The 18560-nt window shown below is 59.7% G+C and overlaps 1 protein-coding gene across 7 annotated transcripts; it reads left to right on the forward strand.

The window, feature by feature from the left end:
• The first annotated feature begins 313 nt into the window (after positions 1-313).
• Positions 314-18376, forward strand: ABCA7 (ATP binding cassette subfamily A member 7). Of its 7 annotated transcripts, XM_069591939.1 has the most exons (46): positions 1386-1519; positions 1606-1699; positions 1875-2016; positions 2094-2212; positions 2349-2425; positions 2701-2781; positions 3015-3225; positions 3319-3458; positions 3722-3838; positions 4060-4227; positions 4369-4586; positions 4874-5050; positions 5385-5607; positions 5743-5964; positions 6060-6261; positions 6519-6629; positions 6851-7022; positions 7408-7539; positions 7645-7784; positions 8006-8143; positions 8424-8608; positions 8696-8768; positions 9114-9316; positions 9573-9621; positions 9828-9932; positions 10008-10162; positions 10382-10506; positions 10592-10690; positions 10824-11111; positions 11336-11368; positions 11471-11648; positions 11735-11904; positions 12339-12516; positions 12752-12867; positions 13137-13281; positions 13375-13498; positions 13858-13987; positions 14059-14179; positions 14267-14329; positions 15630-15736; positions 15955-16096; positions 16773-16907; positions 16983-17086; positions 17244-17336; positions 17782-18022; positions 18124-18376. In XM_069591939.1, exons 1-46 carry the CDS (start codon positions 1454-1456, stop codon positions 18268-18270), a joined length of 6459 nt encoding a protein of 2152 aa, XP_069448040.1. In that variant the 5' UTR covers positions 1386-1453; the 3' UTR covers positions 18271-18376. The 7 variants fall into 7 exon arrangements, with proteins under 7 accessions (XP_069448037.1, XP_069448039.1, XP_069448040.1 ...); XM_069591936.1 differs by lacking the exon at positions 1606-1699 and adding an exon at positions 314-366 and having other exon boundaries at positions 1330-1519; positions 9828-10162; XM_069591935.1 differs by having other exon boundaries at positions 9828-10162.
• The last annotated feature ends 184 nt before the right edge of the window (positions 18377-18560 follow it).

Raw genomic sequence — 18560 nt, forward strand, 5'->3', positions numbered from 1 at the left:
GCAGTATTGCAGGCGATTATGCAACGTGGGAAGAACCTAGCGATTTTGTCCCAAGGACAACCAATGCGAGTTTATCCGGGGGCACCCCCTCCTCCCGGTGATGCAGCAAGAGAAGAGCGATCCCTGTAAGAAACCCGGCTCAGCGCGGCTTCGCTGTGACACCGCCTCCCGCGTTAGCGCGCGCGGCTCCAGCTGGCCAGGTCTTTGAGTGGCGCATATAGAAGCCAATGGAAGTGGATGGGGCGGGGCTATGGCCGAGACCAGCGGCCGCAGGCCCCGGATGCCGGGTACTAACCGCAGCAGGGGCGCCTCGCCAGCAGCCAGGGCTCCTCTTAAAGGAGCCGCTCTCCCCGGCCGCTGTGGAGGGTAGGGAAGGTGGAGAGAGCTGGGGGTGGAATGGTGAGACGGTACTGAGGATGGTCCTGAGAGGGTGCGGGGGTGCGGATGGGTAGAAAGGAGGCAGATTCCGTGGGAATTAAAGGGTGTGGCCCGAATCTAGACTCACTCATTTTCACTCCCTGGCCGGGGAGCGTTTGAATCTGCAGAATTGACCAATAATGCTCCACGGGGAGCTTGGGCAATAGACTCACCTACCTGCAGCCGCTTTCCCAGTTGATACGCCGCTAAGCTCTCTCCCCCATTTTACCAATAGAAAAACTGAGGCCGCTCCCCGCCCCCCGATCCTATTTGTAAATGAGTTCTGAAGTGGGGGTCAGGGGTCCTGGATCCATTCCCTGTTCTTCTGGCGGCCTCAGTTTCTCCCTGTGCACGATGATGAAGTAGGCCAGGCTGGACTCCAAGCAAGGGACATGATAAATAATAGCTGCTTCCAGAAGCGCCCCTGCTTCTTACTCATTTTCTGGATCTTGGGGTTCTTCTGAGCGACGAATAGTACGTGAGGGGTGGGCAGAGCTGGAGCCCCCTTCCAGCTGGGTGACTCGCCTCTCTGGTGGCCTGGGATAGCCCTTCTTCCAGAGAGCAGTATAAAATACTCCTAGCTATCATTATGGGAGGAGAGAGGAGGGAAAGGGAATCCTTGCCTGGGTTAAGGATGAGGCTAGGGGACAGGACCTGGAAGACCCCCCAACCCCCACCCTTAGGAAGGCTTAGGGTGGAGCCTCTTAATGAAAGAGTTAAGCCTAGGCTCCGCCCCCTGCAGGAAAATTCCTCGCCTTTGGGACCCCAGCTGCTCCTCTGGAGGAAGAGACAGATCGCGCAACCAATCAGATATGAGGAAGGATTCGGGCAGGTCTCCCGTTGGCTTACTCCACCCCTCCGGAGAATAGAGCCCCTTTAATAAGCACCTACTGTTTTCTTGGCTCCAAGCAGAGCTTCCGAGAATGCTGAGCAATGAAATAGATGATGAGGTTCAGAGAGGGACAGAGAGTTGCCCGCAACCACACAGTACGTCCTCAGCTTGACCCCTCCGTCCTGTTTGCTGTCCATTTCCACCATGGCTTTCTGGACACAGCTGATGCTGCTGCTTTGGAAGAATTTCCTGTATCGCAGGAGGCAGCCGGTAAAGTCCAGTCGGGTGGGCCGGGGGTGGGGCGACCCACAGTCCCCCATAGGCCGCCACTCCCCAAGCCTATTCTGCCCCCGCAGATCCAACTTTTGGTGGAGTTGTTGTGGCCGCTCTTTCTCTTCTTCATCCTGGTGGCCGTTCGCCATTCCCACCCCCCACTCGAGCAGCATGAATGTAAGCCCCCCAGCGTCCAGAGCTTTGGGGTTAGGATTAGCAGTGGTCACTCTATGCACAGGGGCCCCAGTAAGAACCCGGAGCACAGACCGGATGCTCGAATAATGGCTGAGAGGGGCACTCTGTCACTGGGGGTGGGGACTCAGCAAGAACCCCACGTCTGGTGTCCCTGCAGGTCATTTTCCCAACAAGCCGCTGCCCTCAGCGGGCACCATCCCTTGGCTCCAGGGCCTCATCTGCAACGTGAACAATACCTGCTTCCCGTGGCAAACCCCTGGCGAAGAGCCTGGTGTCCTCAGCAACTTCAAGGACTCCCTGTAAACCAGTGGGAGCAGCGGGGCAGGGGTGGGCAGCTTCACCTAGCCTCCGCCTCCAGCCTTCTCTCCGTATCCAGGGTTTCCCGGCTCCTGGCAGATGCTCGCACTGTCCTGGGGGGCCCCAGTGCCCATAGGATGCTGGTTAGCCTGAGAAAGCTGATACCCATTCTGAAGGCTGCACACACAGCCCGAGCAAGTGAGAAGGCAGGCCTGTGGTAGGCGGGGCTGGGCTCTGCGCCTCCACCTGATGGCACAGCTTGGAGTGGGATAAGTGGGACACGGCTCTGGCTAACCTTGGCCTCACCCTGGGCTTCTGTGCTTTACTCCCTCAGCCTTTCCCTGGCCCAGTGAGCAGCCCAAGGAGGGATTGTCCCTGGCCACTCAGCTTCTGGGGACACTGCTGCAAGGGGTGAGGTGGGGACAAGGCAAGATCTGGGACCCTGATCTCACCGAGTCTCACCCTGCCCCTTTCGGGGGCCAGCTTCCAGGCCTTTGCCTGGGCCTTGCCTGGAGTGATATTCCTTTGATTCCAGCCCTGAGACCTTGAACAAGCTCAAGTGCCTCTTTGAGCCTTAGTTTCTCTGTTTGTAAAATGAGGCTATGATAGCATGGACCCTCTGGGAACTTGGATCCTGAGTAAGACGTCCGCAAACCTCATTGTCATCTTGTCATTTTTCTTCCCAGGAATCCCTGGGCTCTGTGCTGGGCCACGCCCAGGAGTCCGTGGGCAGCCTTGTGGAGACTGCAGAGGATATAGCCCAGGAGGTAAGAGGACAGTGCAGTCTCAGCCCCTGCCACGAAACTAGAGGGGTGGGCTGCAGGAAGGGGAGAGGACAGAGCAACCCTGGGCACCTGTCCTCAGTAGTTGTGTGGGGGTGCTGGGGCAGAAAGAGAGGGCAAGGGTGCTCCTGGTGGAGGGCCCTGCCCTAGTTATAGCTTGGTGGTGGGGTCATGCGGAAGGGAAGCCTGCCCAGCCCTCTGGTGATCCCCTCCTCCAGCTCCTGGAGCTTCCCAGCCTGGGAGAGCTGTGGGCCCTGCTACAGAGACCCCACGGGCCAGGTGGTCCCCTGGAGGCGGTGGCAGAAGCCCTCTGCAGTGCCAGGGGGCCCAGGAAACCAGGCGGGCCCTCCCTCAACTGGTATGAGGCCAGTGACCTGAAGGAGCTGGTGGGGCAGGAGCCAGTGCAGACCCTGTGGGACAACAGCCTGAGTGAGTGACCAACCCGGTTTCCACCCCTCTCCCTGGGGAAGCAGGGCCAGGACATGGGCACAGGGCCTCATGATGCCCCCACCCTGGCCCTAGGCCCCACCTGCACTGAGCTGATGGGGGCCCTGGACACCCACCCCCTGTCCCGCCTGCTCTGGAGGCGCCTGAAGCCGCTGGTCCTGGGGAAAGTACTGTTCACGCCTGACACACCCTTCACCCGGCAGATCATGGCCCAGGTGACAGTGCGAGGGGCCCTCAGTCCCAGCCTCTGCTGAGGGGGAGAGAGCCAGGCCACAGGAGAGCCCTGAGTCCCGAGACTGGCTGCCCCTGGGCTGGAAGTGGGGTTTGAAATGCAGGGATTTCCAGATTTCAGACAGTGCTCAGAGGTGCAGGATAGAGCATAGGGCAGAAGGCAAGAGGGGTGGGCAGGGGGCTTCACTAGAGGGAAGGGTCATGAACAGCTACGGCTGGTGTGGACCTCAGCACCCACCTCTTGCAGGTCAACCGAACTTTCCAGGAGCTGGCGCTGTTGAAGGACATCCAGGAGGTGTGGGGGCTGCTGGGACCCCAGCTCTTCAACTTCCTGAACGATAGTGCCAATGTCGCCATGCTACAGGTGCGGCCAGGACGGGAGTGGGAGAGCAGTGTGGGGGCGGGGGGTGTGGCAGTAGGGTCACCCTGCTGAGGATTTGGGAGAAGGGCAGGGACTTCCAGGCAAGGGTGTGGAGGTGGGGAATGGTATCCACGGTGAGCTCAGGCCGCTCACTGGGATGGGAAGAGGGGTGACAGGCCCTGAACGTCCAATGCAGACCCCCAACTTCCCGGACACCCGAACAGAGACTCCTGCAGATCCAGGACAAGGGAAGGAGGCAGCCAAGACCTGGAGGTGGGGCCAGAGTGGAAGCTTTTCGTGCCTTTCTGAATCCCCGCAGCGGTGGCTACAACTGGCAGAAAGCCCACGCTGATGTGGGACAGCTGGCAGTCACACTGGGCCGTGTGATGGAGGTGAGGGACCGTCCACCTGGGAAAACGTCTCCGAGGGGAGAGGCGGCCCTGCTGAGGGCCTCCAAGGAGGAAGCGCGGCTCCGCCTTCAGGTCCAGGGGAGGACCCTGGGGCCTCGAACTCACTCCCAGGTTCCTCCGCAGTGCGTGACTCTAGACAAGCTGGAGGCCGCCGCTTCAGAGGCCGCCCTGGTGGAGCGGGCCCTGAAGCTGCTCTCTGAGCACCGTTTCTGGGCCGGCATCGTCTTCCTGGGGCCCGAGGACTCCCCGGACCCCGCGCAGTCCCCAGGCCATGGCCACGTGCGCATCAAGATCCGCATGGATATCGATGATGTCGCAAGAACCGATAAGATCAAGGATAGGTGGGGGTCCTTGTGGGGCGGAAGCAGAGCGGGGGTGCTAGGTACCATGCCACCTATCAGAGATCTTGGTAGGTGGGGCCCAAATCCTTAGACCAGTAGGGATCCATGATGGGCGGGGTTTACAGTGTGATGGGCACGGCCAAGGGCTTGGTGGGTGGGGGTCAATGCCTTGGCTTCTCGGATAAGATTAAAGCACTTGGCAGGTGGGTCTAGGTAGTTTGTACACAGGTGAGGGCGGAGCTAAAGTTGTGATGGGCAGGTCCCAGCTACTCCCATACTTCTTTCAGGTTTTGGGACCCCGGTCCGGCCGCTGATCCCCTGACGGACCTGCGCTACGTGTGGGGTGGCTTCGTGTACCTGCAAGACCTGCTGGAGCGCGCAGCCGTGCGCGTGCTCACAGGCACCACCCCCCCTGCCGGCCTCTACCTACAGCAGATGCCCTACCCCTGCTACGTGGACGATGCGTGAGCACTCTTTCCTCACTTCTCCCGGATGCCAGATCCTGGGTCTCAGGGTGGGGGCCTGGGTGCCATCTGGAATATTCACGCAGTCAAGGCTGAGAACTACGGTTCAGAGGGACCACTCCCCGTGATCTTGTAGCTGGAGGAGCCAGGATCCTTCAGGGTCTGGGGTCTCTGGATACAGGGAGAACGTAACCTAACAGCACCATCAGGAGTCCGAGAACAATGGAGGGCGAATGTCCTCGCCGCACCTTGGGGTCCCAGGGCGGGAACTGTCGTGTCAGATGGGGGCAGCGCGGGGGTCTTTGGCGTCCACCACAGCTGCCCACTGCCCCAGGTTCCTGCGCGTGCTGAGCCGGTCACTGCCACTTTTCCTGACACTGGCTTGGATCTACTCTGTGGCGTTGACGGTAAAGGCCGTGGTGCGTGAGAAGGAGACTCGGCTGCGCTACACGATGCGCGCCATGGGGCTCAGCGCCACTGCGCTGTGGCTGGGCTGGTTCCTCAGCTGCCTCGGGCCCTTCCTCCTCAGCACCGCGCTGCTTGTGCTGGTGCTCAAGGTGCGTGCACCCCTGCCTTGCCGACTCGGGACTGGTGCGTGTGTACGGGGAGGTAACGGGCATGGGGCACCTCGCGGGGTTGCGCCTCCCTGGGCGAATCCGCGCGCTCCCCCCAGCTCCCTTGTCCTTCCGCAGTTCGGGGACATCCTCCCCTACAGCCACCCGGGGGTGCTGTTCCTGTTCTTGGCGGCTTTCGCTGTGGCCACGGTGGTCCAGAGTTTCTTGCTGAGCGCCTTTTTCTCCCGCGCAAACTTGGCAGCCGCCTGCGGGGGTCTCGCCTACTTCATACTCTATCTGCCCTATGTGCTGTGCGTGGCCTGGAGGGACCAGCTGCCTATGGGCGGCCGCCTGGCCGCGGTGAGAGCCGAGCCGTGTGGGTGCAGGGGTGCCTCACCTTCAGCTGCCCTTGTTTGCTGACCTACCTACCTGCCGCTACCCGCCCCCACCCACAGAGCCTTCTGTCGCCGGTTGCCTTCGGTTTTGGCTGTGAGAGCTTGGCACTGCTGGAGGAGCAGGGCGAGGGCGCACAGTGGCACAACTTGGGCACTGGGCCTACAGCAGATGTCTTCAGCTTGGCCCAGGTCTCGGGCCTTCTGTTGCTCGATGCTACTCTCTATGGCCTTGCCATTTGGTACCTGGAGGCGGTATGCCCAGGTGGGCCATAGGAGACGCAGGGGAGACTGGGCTGAGGGCGGGTGCCTTCAGGGTGGGGCTGAGGGGGCCTGGAATACAGGTGAAAGGGTGGGTCTTCCTGGCACCTGCGCACTGGTGGCTGCGTTTGAGGGATGGCCTGGGGCAGGCAGGCAGGTGGGCAGGGCTTCCTGGTTACCCCTTACCTGGATCCCTGCATCCCAGGTGGGCACACTCCAGGGGGGAGTGCCTCAGGGGTAACTGAGCACCACTCCCCACAGGCGAGTACGGGATCCCCGAACCGTGGAACTTTCCCTTTCGGAGGAGCTACTGGTTTGGGTCTCAGACCCCCAAGGGTCCTTCCCCAGTTCTGATGGCGCAGGACCCCAAGGGTAAGGCCTGACAAACGTTAGCTGTCACTTCCCTATCTGGATTCTCAGCCTCCACAAAACCCAGGTCCCCATGGATCCCAATCCTCTGGATGTCCCCAGGTCCTGAGGCTCCCCTAACTCCCACAGACCCCAGCCCCACAAGTCCCTGACTCCACGGACCAGCTTGAACAGTCCCCAGGCTTCTGACGGCGCTCATAACTGAGTCTGCCCTCGTTCCTCAGTGCTGGTGGAGGAGGCGCCCCCCGGCCTTCTTCCGGGGGTCTCCATACGTGGCCTGGAAAAGCGCTTTCCTGGCAACTCGCAGCCGGCGCTGTGCGGACTCAGCCTGGACTTCTACCAGGGCCACATTACTGCCTTCCTGGGCCACAATGGGGCTGGTAAAACGACCACAATGTGAGCAGCCATCACTTCTTTTCCCCCACAGCTCCCCTCCCCTCCCCTCCAGCTCCTCTTCTTGGGTCTCAACTTGCACACTTGTTCAAGGGAAAGGACATCTGGGGTCAGAAGGTCCCTATCTGTATAGTGAGGGGGGACCCTGATGCCCCCCTGCAGTCCCCCAGCCCCAGTTCCCTTTGGACCTCCCCCTTAGTTCACTTTGGATCCACAATAGACAGGTGATGAATATTTTCTCTGAGCTTCGTCTTCCCTCCCCTGTAAAATGGGAACATATTACCCCTTTGATCTGGGCATACAGTAGGTGCCCTATAAATGCTGGTGCCCCTGCTCTGGGAGCCTGAGCTTCCCCTCTGAAGCTGCCCTGAGTCCCCTGCACCTGCAGGTCCATCCTGAGTGGCCTCTTTCCACCCACGGCTGGTTCCGCCTCTGTCCTGGGCCACGACGTCCGGACCAGCATGGCAGCCATCCGGCCCTGCCTGGGTGTCTGCCCACAGTACAACGTGCTCTTTGACCTGTGCGTCTCCATGGGCCTGGGGCATGGCAGTGGGTGTGCTGGGTGCTCTCTGGGGCCTTGCCTGCCATGGTAACCCCCCCAACTGTCTTTTGTACATGGCCTCAGGCTGACTGTGGATGAGCACGTCTGGTTCTATGGGCGGTTGAAGGGTCTGAGTACAGCTGCCGTGGGTCCCGAGCAGGACCGGCTGCTGCAGGACATGGGGCTGATCCCCAAAAGACATGCACAGACTCATCACCTGTCAGGTGAGCCCAGACCTAGGGGAGCCTCCAGGTCTGCAGAGATGAGGCTGGGGGGTGGTGCTGGGACTTTATATTGAGGACTGTGGGATGCCAGAGGAGATGGGCAGACCTGGGGACCCAGGAGGAATCAGGCACTGTGGTCCAGGTGGGTAGGGAAAGGTGCCGGGAGAAGGGAGGCAGCCCTGCCCAAGACTGTGGAGATCTTGACCCCTGTCCCAACCCAGGCGGGATGCAGCGGAAGCTCTCAGTGGCCATTGCCTTTGTGGGTGGCTCCCAAGTTGTTATCCTGGATGAGCCCACAGCTGGTGTGGACCCCACTTCCCGTCGAGGCATCTGGGAGCTGCTGCTCAAATATCGTGAAGGTAAGAACTAGGAGTGGCCTGAGATTTCCCTGGATGCTGATTGAAAGGCCAGAAGATCTTTCTGACAAAGAGGTGATGGAAGATGGGGTTTTAAGGGATAAGTAGTTCTTGCCTGGAGAATCCCAGGGACGGGGGAGCCTGGTGGGCTGCCATCTATGGGGTCGCACAGAGTCAGACATGACTGAAGCGACTTAGCAGCAGCAGCAGGCATTTACTGCATGGGGCAGGGACCGCAGCTTGGGCAGCCTGGTGACGTGTGTGGGTTGGGTCCCCTGCCTAGGTCGCACACTGATCCTCTCCACCCACCACCTGGATGAGGCGGAGCTGTTGGGAGACAGGGTGGCGGTAATGGCAGGGGGCCGCCTGTGCTGCTGTGGCTCTCCTCTCTTCCTGCGACGTCACTTGGGCTCCGGATACTACCTGACATTGGCCAAGGGCCCCCCGCCTCTGGCGACCAGCAAAAAGGTGAGGGCTGGAACTGACATCCAACCCCAGTTCTTAAGACTCCATCCAGGCGTGATGGCCAGGCGGCTGATGCTCCTCTGCCCCCAGGGTGAAATTGGCTTGAAGAACAGCATGGATGCTGGGCAGAAAAGGGAGCCAGGCAGCCAGGCCAGCTCTGCCGGTGAGGGCGGGGGTGGGAGAGCCTGAGTGAGGGGCTGTGGATGGGGCTGGGAGAGCCAGAGGGAGGGGCCAGTGGGGGGCAGTGACTTGGTTCAGGGCAATAGGCCTGACGACCCCAGGCTTGACCCCTGACCTGACCCCTGAGCTGAGCTGACACACCTACTTCTGACCCAGAGTGGGCTCTGGCCCTGGCCCCAGGTCAAGTCCTGCCATTGGGTGCTTAATCCTGACCTCCTCTGCCCTCAGGGACCGGTCCCTTGTGGGTCACCCAAGCCCCTTCCCCAAGGGAGTAGGGCAGGAGCAACATGGGACCCCAGGGCCCCTGACGTGCCTGCCGCCCGCCCAGGTGCAGCCCAGCTGTGGGCCATGGTGCAGCACCACGTGCCCGGCGCACGGCTGGTCAAGGATCTGCCACATGAGCTGGTGCTGGCGCTGCCCTACAAGGGTGCTCTGGATGGCAGCTTCGCTGAGCTCTTCCATGATCTGGACCAGCGGCTGGGGGAGCTGGGGCTGGCTGGCTATGGGATCTCCGACACCAGCCTGGAGGAGGTGTGGCTGCTAGATGAGTTTGGGGGCAGGAGGAGGGCTGCCTGGAGGAGGTGGTGCCTAGAAGGATGAAGAAGAGTCTGCTGTGGACACTTGGGCATCCCAGGGAGGAGGCAGGGCCCACGTGGAGGCCTGGAGGCTCAGAGGCCCTCAGGGAGGCTTGGGGACCCCCAGTGTTTGAGGGATATGTGGCCCTTGAGTCCCCCTCCCTCTCGTGTGTCCCCAGGCTCTATCCGAGCCCCCTGCTTTGTCTTCCCAGATCTTCTTGAAGGTGGTGGAGGATTGTGCTGTGGACGCAGGCCCAGAGGGTACGCCTGTAGGCCTCTGTCCTGTCCCCTCACCCTGGTCCAGAGTCCAACCTGACTTTAGACCAAGTCTCCACTCTTGGCTAACATGACCCAACCTACAGCCCTGACCTCCACCCTGATTCCTGACCCCTCCTTTGTGAGCCTTGACACTGGCCCAGACCCCAGGCCAAACACTAAGCCTGACCCCAACGCTGGTGACTTTGCAGATGGTAGGCCCAGGCAGGGCCGATGGTTGGGTATTGCTCATCCCGACGTGACTAGGCAGCTCCCGGTTCCGCCAGAGGAGATAGCCCTGGAGAATGGGGGACTGGGTGAGTTGTCCCTGCCCCACCCTGTGGCCCCTTCTGGTCCCCAGGGCCGAGCACTGACCCTCCCATCCCCCACAGTTGGCTCTGTCCCTGAGACACAGGCACTACAGGGCTCTGGGCTGGCCACCGCAGGCCGCGTACACAGCTGGGCGCTCACCTGCCAGCAGCTCCGGGCTTTACTTCTCAAGCGTTTCCTGCTTGCCCGTCGCAGCCGCCGTGGCCTGTTTGCTCAGGTGAGGGGCCACCTACTGGGGGGCTGTGGGGGAAGCCCCTCGGTGTCTGTTTTCCACTCTACAGCCTAATTCAGCCCCATAAGCCCAGGTGTATGCCCCACTCTGGACACTTTTACTGAGAGCACTGGGGAGCCATGGATGGTTCTAGAGTGAGATCAGGGAAGGCTGCAGGTGAGCCTGGCAGCCGATGGGCGGGAAGCTGATGAGCTGGCCCTTCAGATTGTGCTACCTGCTCTCTTCGTGGGCCTGGCGCTGGTGTTCAGCCTCATTGCACCACCGTTTGGTTACTACCCGGCTCTGCAGCTGAGCCCCAGCATGTATGGCTCCCAGGTGTCCTTCTTCAGGTAGGTGCAGAGGAGAGGGGCCTGGTTGGGGGGGGTGCCCAGGGGCCTGTGGGCACAGCCCTGACCCTGCACCCACTATACACAGTGATGACACTCCAGGGGACCCTGAACATGCTCGCCTACTCGAGGCCCTGCTGGAGGAGGCCGGACTGGAGGAGCCTTACCTGAAAAGTAACTCCAGCAGGTGAGGGCCCTCCAGCCTGGGCCTGGCTCCTCTCTGGCCTCTGTTTCCCTGTCTGGGCTCTGGAGCATCCCCTATGCCTGGTTGGGAGCAGGGTGCCTCCAGTCCCACCCCCACCCTGCTCCTACCCCCACAGGGCACCAGCGTGCGCACGGCCTGCCCTCTGCCACTTCTCGGTGCCTGATGTCCCTGCGGACGTGGCTGAGGTCTTGGCCAGTGGCAACTGGACCCCAGAGTCTCCATCCCCCGCCTGCCAGTGCAGCCGGCCTGGTGCCCGCCGCCTGCTGCCTGACTGCCCTGCCACGGCCAGTGGCCCCCCGCCACCCCAGGCGCCAACCAGCTCTGGTGAAGTGGTCCAGAACTTAACGGGCCGAAACCTGTCTGACTTCCTGGTCAAGACCTACCCACGCCTGGTGCGCCAAGGGTGAGCACCACTCTGGACTTGGCATGGCCAGCTGTAGCAGGGCTCCAGTGGGGAGGATGTAGTCTAGTCCTGGGAGGGGTTGGGGGGATGCCCAGGCTGGGGCTCTGGGCTGGGGCCTGCTGGGGGCCCTCTGTGCCTCTTTCTTTTAATTTGTCTCACTCAACTCACTAGCATCTTTGTCTCTGTCCCACTCACCTCTCTGTCTGTGTCTGTCTCTCTCACAGCCTGAAGACCAAGAAATGGGTGAACGAGGTCAGGTGAGGAGGGTCCCTTGCATGGGTTCCTTTCCTGTGCCCTCTGCCTGCCTGCTGCCCCATCCTCCCAACCTTCAGGTATCTCCCACCTCCACTGCCCCTCAGGTATGGGGGCTTCTCCCTGGGGGGCCGAGACCCAGGCCTTCCCTCGGGCTTGGAGGTGGGTCGCTCCGTGGAGGAGCTGCGGGCACTGCTGAACCCCACACCAGGCAAGGCGCTTGACCACCTCCTGAACAACCTCACAGCATGGGCTGTTGGTCTGGACACTCAGGATGGCCTCAAGGTGGTAACTGGCGGTGGCTGGCTGGCACTGTGGTGGGGGAGGTCTGATCCCAGGTAACTGACCCCTTGGCCCCAATTCCATCACAGATCTGGTTTAACAACAAGGGCTGGCACGCCATGGTGGCCTTTGTAAACCGAGCCAACAACGCTCTCCTACGTGCCCACCTGCCACCAGGCCCCTCCCACCATACCCACAGCATCACCACGCTCAATCACCCGCTGAACCTCACCAAGGAGCAGTTGTCTGAGGCTGCGCTGTGAGTCCCCCTACCCCGTGTGTCCTGCCGCCTTGTGAGTTGCTCTGCCTTGTGTGCCACTCCACCTTGTGTGTTCCCCTGTCCCATGTATCCCCCCACCCCGGTTGGTCTCTCTGTTGTTTCTGGTGGTGGAAGCTGAAGTTACGCTCTGCCACACTCTTGCTGTGTAAACAGAGAACAAGAACTTTCCCTCTCCACCCCTTAGGCCAGGGTAATGGGGCATCATCAGGCTTCATGGGCTGCAGTCTCCCCCAGCTGCCTGCGCGTCCTTGTCACATCAACTTCTATCCTACTGGAGACCTGGACGATCTCTCCCTAACAGTTCAAAATGGCTCACGACATTCCCCACCAGCTGTGTTTAGCCCTGGGGACCTCAGTCCCATCAGTGGTGAGCACAGCTCCTCTCTGAGCAGCTCATGCCCCTTCACTCCCAGGATGGCCTCCTCGGTGGACGTGCTTGTCTCCATCTGCGTGGTCTTCGCCATGTCCTTTGTCCCGGCCAGCTTCATCCTTGTCCTCATTGACGAGCGTGTCACCCGAGCCAAACACCTGCAGTGCATGGGGGGCCTGCCCCCCACTCTCTATTGGCTTGGCAACTTTCTCTGGGACATGGTGCGCAGACTGCCTGGAGGGGTGGGGACCCTGCCATCACTTGCCACTGCCTCTTCTGGCCCTTTCTGGTCAGGAACTTGTCTAGGATGGCACCACTGAAGTCTTGGGGATGATGGAGACCTCATCCTATTATCCAAAGCACGGGGAGGTTGGGGTGGGACACAATGCCAAGGATGCCTGTGGGCTTCCTGGGTAGCTCAGCATACTGAAGGTGTGACCACCATCTCCAATGCAGTGTAACTACTTGGTGTCAGCGTGCATCGTGGTGCTCATCTTTTTGGCCTTCCAGCAGAGGGCGTATGTGGCCCCTGCCAACCTGCCTGCCCTCCTGCTGTTGCTACTACTATATGGGTGAGGTTCCCAGCCCCTCCAGGACTTGTTCTCCCTCGACTCTGTTGAGGGAGCTAGGACTCTATAGCAGCTCCTAAGGAGAGGATATGGAGATCTGAGAGGACCCCAAGTGTGATCTTATTCAGGGATATGCCAAGGAGGCCTTAAAAGCTCATCTTGACCTGACCATGTTACAGAGGTCTCCAGCACAGTTTAGGATGGGAGATCTATATTCTTCTCAGGGCTGCTCAGCCTGTCTGGCAATAACAGTGTCTCCTGTTCCCCCTCAGCTGGTCCATCACGCCGCTCATGTACCCAGCCTCCTTCTTCTTCTCTGTGCCCAGCACAGCCTATGTTGTGCTCACCTGCATCAATCTCTTCATTGGTATCAATGGCAGCATGGCCACCTTCGTGCTCGAGCTCTTCTCTGATCAGGTGGGACCCAAAAGGCTGGTCCTTGGGTTGGGGTCAGACTGGGCCTCAGCCTCGGCTTCTGACCCACCTCCTTCTTAATTTGCCCCTGAGCAGAAGTTGCAGAAGGTGAGCCGGATCCTGAAACGGGTCTTCCTTATCTTTCCTCACTTCTGCCTGGGCCGGGGCCTCATCGATATGGTGCGGAACCAGGCCATGGCTGATGCCTTTGAGCGCTTGGGTGAGAACTTCTCTCCAGGAGGGGAAATGCCAGACAGGAGTCAATCCTACAGTGCAGAGACAAACAGCAGCCCCTAGGAAGAGAACTTGAGGTCTTAGATGACCTGGAAGGGTGGGTAGGCAAAGTTAAAAGTGCAGCAAAGCAGCCATAAAAGTTAATTCCATCTTGGTCATGTCACAAGAGGTCTAAGGCACTAAATAAAGGAGATGGCAATGCCACTGTTTTCCATGCCAATTAGACCCCAGTTGAGTGTCTATTCAGCTTGGTGCTTTCCCTTAAGAACCCAAGGTGACCTGAATGGGGAGAGACCCAGTAACCAAGACCCTAAAATGACCCTATCCCTCCTTATGTCCCCACAGGAGAGGGGCATTTCCAGTCGCCCCTGCGTTGGGAGGTGGTCGGCAAGAACCTCTTGGCCATGTTCATACAGGGGCCAGTCTTCCTCCTCTTTACATTGCTGCTTCAGCACCACAACCGCCTCCTACCACAGTCAGTGGGGACCAGGGAGGGTGGCAGGGCCTGGGGTCTTGCTCTCGGCCCACTCATCTCTCTGTCCTCAGACCCAAGCTGAGGCCGTTACCCGCCCTGGGAGAGGAGGATGAGGATGTGGCCCGTGAGCGGGAACGGGTAGTACAAGGGGCCACCCAAGGGGATGTGTTGGTACTGAGGGACCTGACCAAGGTGGGTGTGGGTTGGGGGGCCTCCACTGCTGGGTTGGGGAGCCTCCACTGGCCCACCCACCTTTCTCATAGACTTCCATCCTCCCAGGTGTACCCTGGGCAGAGGACACCAGCGGTTGACCGCCTGTGCCTGGGGATCCCTCCTGGTGAGGTAAGTCCAGGTGATGCAAGGGTGAGAGGCTGCCCTATTGTACGCCCACTGGTCTTTACCATGTTTGTGCCTACCTCTCCCTATAGAACACCTACTCTGTGTCTGTTGTCATATACTGAGTACCTACTGGCTGTCAGTATTTGAGCTCCTATTTAGAGCCAACAAATATGAAGCTCCTACTGCATGGTTACATTTATTGATCCTGACTGTGCAATAGGATTAACAAGATCTTAGTGAGGATAAATTTATTATTGAGCACCTACTGGGCTCCCATACATGTGCCAGTTACTATGTGTACCTACTATATGTTAGGATTTATTGAGTACCAACTGTATACAGTAAAGCTTGTTGAACCCCCCCACCATTGTGTGTACCAAAAGTATATTGAATGCCACCTTTGTGATGATCAACTTTTATCAAACACCAATATTTATTGAGTTCATACTGTATATGTATCAAGCACTTGCTCACAACCAATGTTTAGTAGGCACCTGCTCTGTACCCATGCACATTCAAGCAACTACTTTGTGCAAACTTGTCTGCTGTGGTACATTTCCTGGCCACCTACTAGGGGTTAGCACACACCTGTGGACACTTGTGGTGTGTTGGTATAAATTGCCATCACTCTTTAGCAAATGCCTACTGTGTTCAGTCAGCCTTTCCATCTTGGGTTGACTGTGTGCCCAGCATGAATTCTCACCAGGTGCTCTTGCTGTCAGTACCCACTGCATGGCAGGAAACATTCAGCCAACTCCTGCCTTAATATTTATGGAGCACTGACTGCGAGTGACCTTTATAGAACATCTACTGTGTCCATTGATTAAATACATGCTGTGTGTCATCTCGGAGAAGGCAATGGCACCCCACTCCAGTACTCTTGCCTGGAAAATCCCATGGATGGAGGAGCCTGGTGGGCTGCAGTCCATGGGGTCGCTAAGAGTCGGACACGACTGAGTATCTTCACTTTCACTTTTCACTTTCATGCATTGGAGAGGGAAATGGCGACCCACTTCAGTGTTCTTGCCTTGAGAGTCCCAGGAATGGTGGAGCCTGGTGGGCTGCCATCTATGGGGTTGCACATAGTTGGACACGACTGAAGTGACTTAGCAGCAGCAGCAGTGTGTCATCTAGCATTTCTGCTCTGTGACAGCTTGTGCCTACTCACACACCCCAGTATCTGCCCAGGGATCCCCTTGCCCACAGCCCTCTCAGTGGAAGCTGAGAAACCTGTCCCAGAAGTTAGAGATGCTGAGACAATTGTCTGGGCTTCTATGAGTGCCCTCTTTGGGTGTACCTGCAGTGTTTCGGGCTGCTGGGCGTGAACGGAGCAGGGAAAACATCCACATTCCGCATGGTGACTGGGGACATGCTGCCCAGTGGGGGCGAGGCCATTCTGGAAGGCCACAGGTGAGGGGCTCCTGGGCTCTTGTTCCTCCCCACCTTCCCCTGCCCTCACATGTATGGACAGAATCGGCCTGGCCTTGAGTCCCCCTGCAATGGACCCAGCCCTGAGTTACCTCCTGTCCCTTATCAGGGTGGGTGAGCCCCACGGCCCCTGCTTGCCCCTCGCATGGCCAGGGCCAGCCAGTGCCCTGAGTTCCCTGTCCCCCATTCCCCATCCCCAGCGTGGCCCAGGAACCGGCCGCAGCTCACCGCCGCATGGGCTACTGCCCTCAGTCGGATGCCATCTTCGAGCTGCTGACTGGTCGTGAGCACCTGGAGCTGTATGCACGCCTGCGAGGAGTCCCTGAAGCCCAAGTTGCCCAGGTGACCATTCTCCCCATTAACCCCTCCGGTCCCCACCCCAATCTCTCCCTTGGACCACAGTCTGCTGCTCTAGGTCCCCCGACCTTAGGTCCTCTGGCCCTGCCCCTGCTCCCTGAGCGCCTACACACTCATTGGGTCCACCCCTACACCCCCAGCCCTTCCCACTGTCCTCAGGCTGCACTCACCCTCTCCCTGCTTAGGGGCCCGCCCCTTCTCTCCTAGACCTTCCTGGCTGTGGCCCCGCCTACTTTCACCTCCAGGTTAGGGCTTCGCTTCCTGCCACCTAGCCAGGCCCTGCCTCTCTCTCGATCTGGCCCCGCCTCCAGTTGCGGCCCCGCCCCTACTGGCTCTGGCCCCACCCTCTTTAGTTACCTTCCCTCGATATCCTTGGGCTTCCCTGGTGGCTCGCTCAGTCGGTTAAGAATCCGCCTGCAATGCAGGAGATCTGGGTTCAATCCCTGTGTCAGGAAGATCCCCGGAGAAGGAAATGGCATCCCACTCCAGTATTCTTGCCTGGGAAATCCCATCGACAGAGGAGCCTGGCGGACTCTAATCCATGGAGTCACAAAGAGTCCACCACTGAGTGACTAAACCGCCACCATATCCCCTCCCTAGCCCCTCCCACTCACCCTGCACCCCAGTCTCACTCTGCCCTTCCCACTCCATCCTGCCATAGACAGCAAGCTACGGCCTGGCACGCCTGGGCCTCCCTCAGTATGCTGACCAGCCCGCGGGCACCTACAGTGGTGGCAACAAGCGAAAGCTGGCAACAGCCGTGGCTCTGGTGGGGGACCCGGCTTTAGTCTTTCTGGTATGTGTGTGCGGATGGGAGGGCAGGGTAGGGGGGAAGGGGCCACATTTAAGCATGTTCCTGCTCTGCGCCCAGGACGAGCCGACCACTGGCATGGACCCTGCTGCCCGGCGGTTCCTCTGGAACAGTCTTCTGGCCGTGGTGCGGGAGGGCCGCTCCGTGGTACTCACCTCACACAGGTGGGCCTGGGGAACAGAGCAGTCTGGGACTGACAGGAAATGTCCAGAGCACAGGGTGGCCTAGAGCTGCAGGCTGAGGGTCCCTGGGAAGGGCAGCCCAGAGCCAAGCGCCGTGGGTCCAGGCCTGGTTGGAACTCATGTCACTGGGCTCCCACAGCATGGAGGAGTGCGAGGCGCTCTGCACGCGCCTGGCCATCATGGTGAATGGGCGGTTCCGCTGCCTGGGCAGTGCACAGCACCTCAAGGGCAGGTAAGCCGGGCAAGGCCTCAGGGCCTGGATGCGGGCAGATCAGGGTGGGGGTGTAGGTGGGCCTGGAGGGGAGATCAGGTGGGGCCAGTTTGGGTTCTAACCAGGGAACAGGCAAGGATCATGGACTGTCCAGGAGAGGGGACAAGGCTGGACTGAGATGGGGAGGAGGTCTGATGGGTGAAGATGTGTCCATGGGCAGAGGCCAAAGAGGGTCCGGCAAGTGGGTATGACCTGGTTATTGCAGTGGGGCATGGCATTGCGTGGGTGGGACTGGGGAACAGCACGGTTAGAGACCAGATGAGCATGTAGCCGGGGCTAGGAGCAGAGGTTGGGGTCAGGTTGGCCTGGGGGTCTAGAGGAACCAAGTATAGGGGTGGGGCTAGAAAAGGGCTGGAAGATGGTATGGGCGGGTCCATTAGCTATGGTCTACCCCACCCCACCCCAGATTCGGAGGTGGCCATACACTGACCCTGAGGGTGCCCTTGTCGAGATCCAAGTCGGTGGCCGACTTTGTGGCCCAGGCGTTGCCGGGAGCTGAGCTGCGGGAGGCACATGGTGGCCGCCTGCGCTTCCAGCTGCTGCCAGGAGGGCGCTGCACCTTGGCGCTCGTCTTTGGATTGCTGGCGGCATGTGGCGCAGAGCATGGCGTGGAGGACTTCTCTGTGAGCCAGACCACGCTGGAGGAGGTGACTGCCGCGCCAGGACGGGGCTGGGGGTAAAGATGGGGTTGGGGGCTAGGCCCTCAAGCTGACCTCCCCTCCTGTTTCCCTGGGCCATCCACCCCTAGGTATTCTTATACTTCTCCAAGGATCAGGGCAAAGAGGAAGATGAGAAGGAGACAGAAGTGGGGGCTGACCCTGTGCCAGGCCCGCAGCACCCCAAACTCATAACCCAGTTCCTCGATGACCACAGCATGGCTGAGACGGTCCTCTGAGCCTCCTCCTCTGTGGAGCTGGGGGGACCAAAGTAGGGCAGAGAGGCTGAAGCCTGACCCAGACTCCAGAGGCCCTGGAGGAAATAAAGGGAAGCTGTGGTGTGAAGCACCGTGTCCCTGTGTCCCTGTGTCAGGTTGCTTATTCATCCCAAAATGGCTCTGTACATGTGCCTGGACACTGGGCTTGGCACAGAGTGTGTGCTAGAATGGGTGTGTGGATGCAGATGTGAACCTAGCTACAGCTAGCTGGACTCCCAGCTGTGAAAGCTTGTGTGGTGGCTGGGGAGTGT

This window comes from Ovis canadensis, chromosome 5 (assembly GCF_042477335.2).
Source record: "Ovis canadensis isolate MfBH-ARS-UI-01 breed Bighorn chromosome 5, ARS-UI_OviCan_v2, whole genome shotgun sequence".
In the NCBI taxonomy this organism is placed as follows: domain Eukaryota; kingdom Metazoa; phylum Chordata; class Mammalia; order Artiodactyla; family Bovidae; genus Ovis; species Ovis canadensis.

Bases quoted from the DNA above. Each gene is read 5' to 3' on its own strand.
- ABCA7 (XM_069591936.1), top strand. From the start codon at position 1,360: ATGATGAGGTTCAGAGAGGGACAGAGAGTTGCCCGCAACCACACAGTA. The intron at 1,520-1,874 runs GTAAAGTCCAGT...GTGTCCCTGCAG, and splicing joins TGTATCGCAGGAGGCAGCCG to GTCATTTTCCCAACAAGCCG. The intron at 17,337-17,781 runs GTAAGCCGGGCA...ACCCCACCCCAG, and splicing joins GCACAGCACCTCAAGGGCAG to ATTCGGAGGTGGCCATACAC.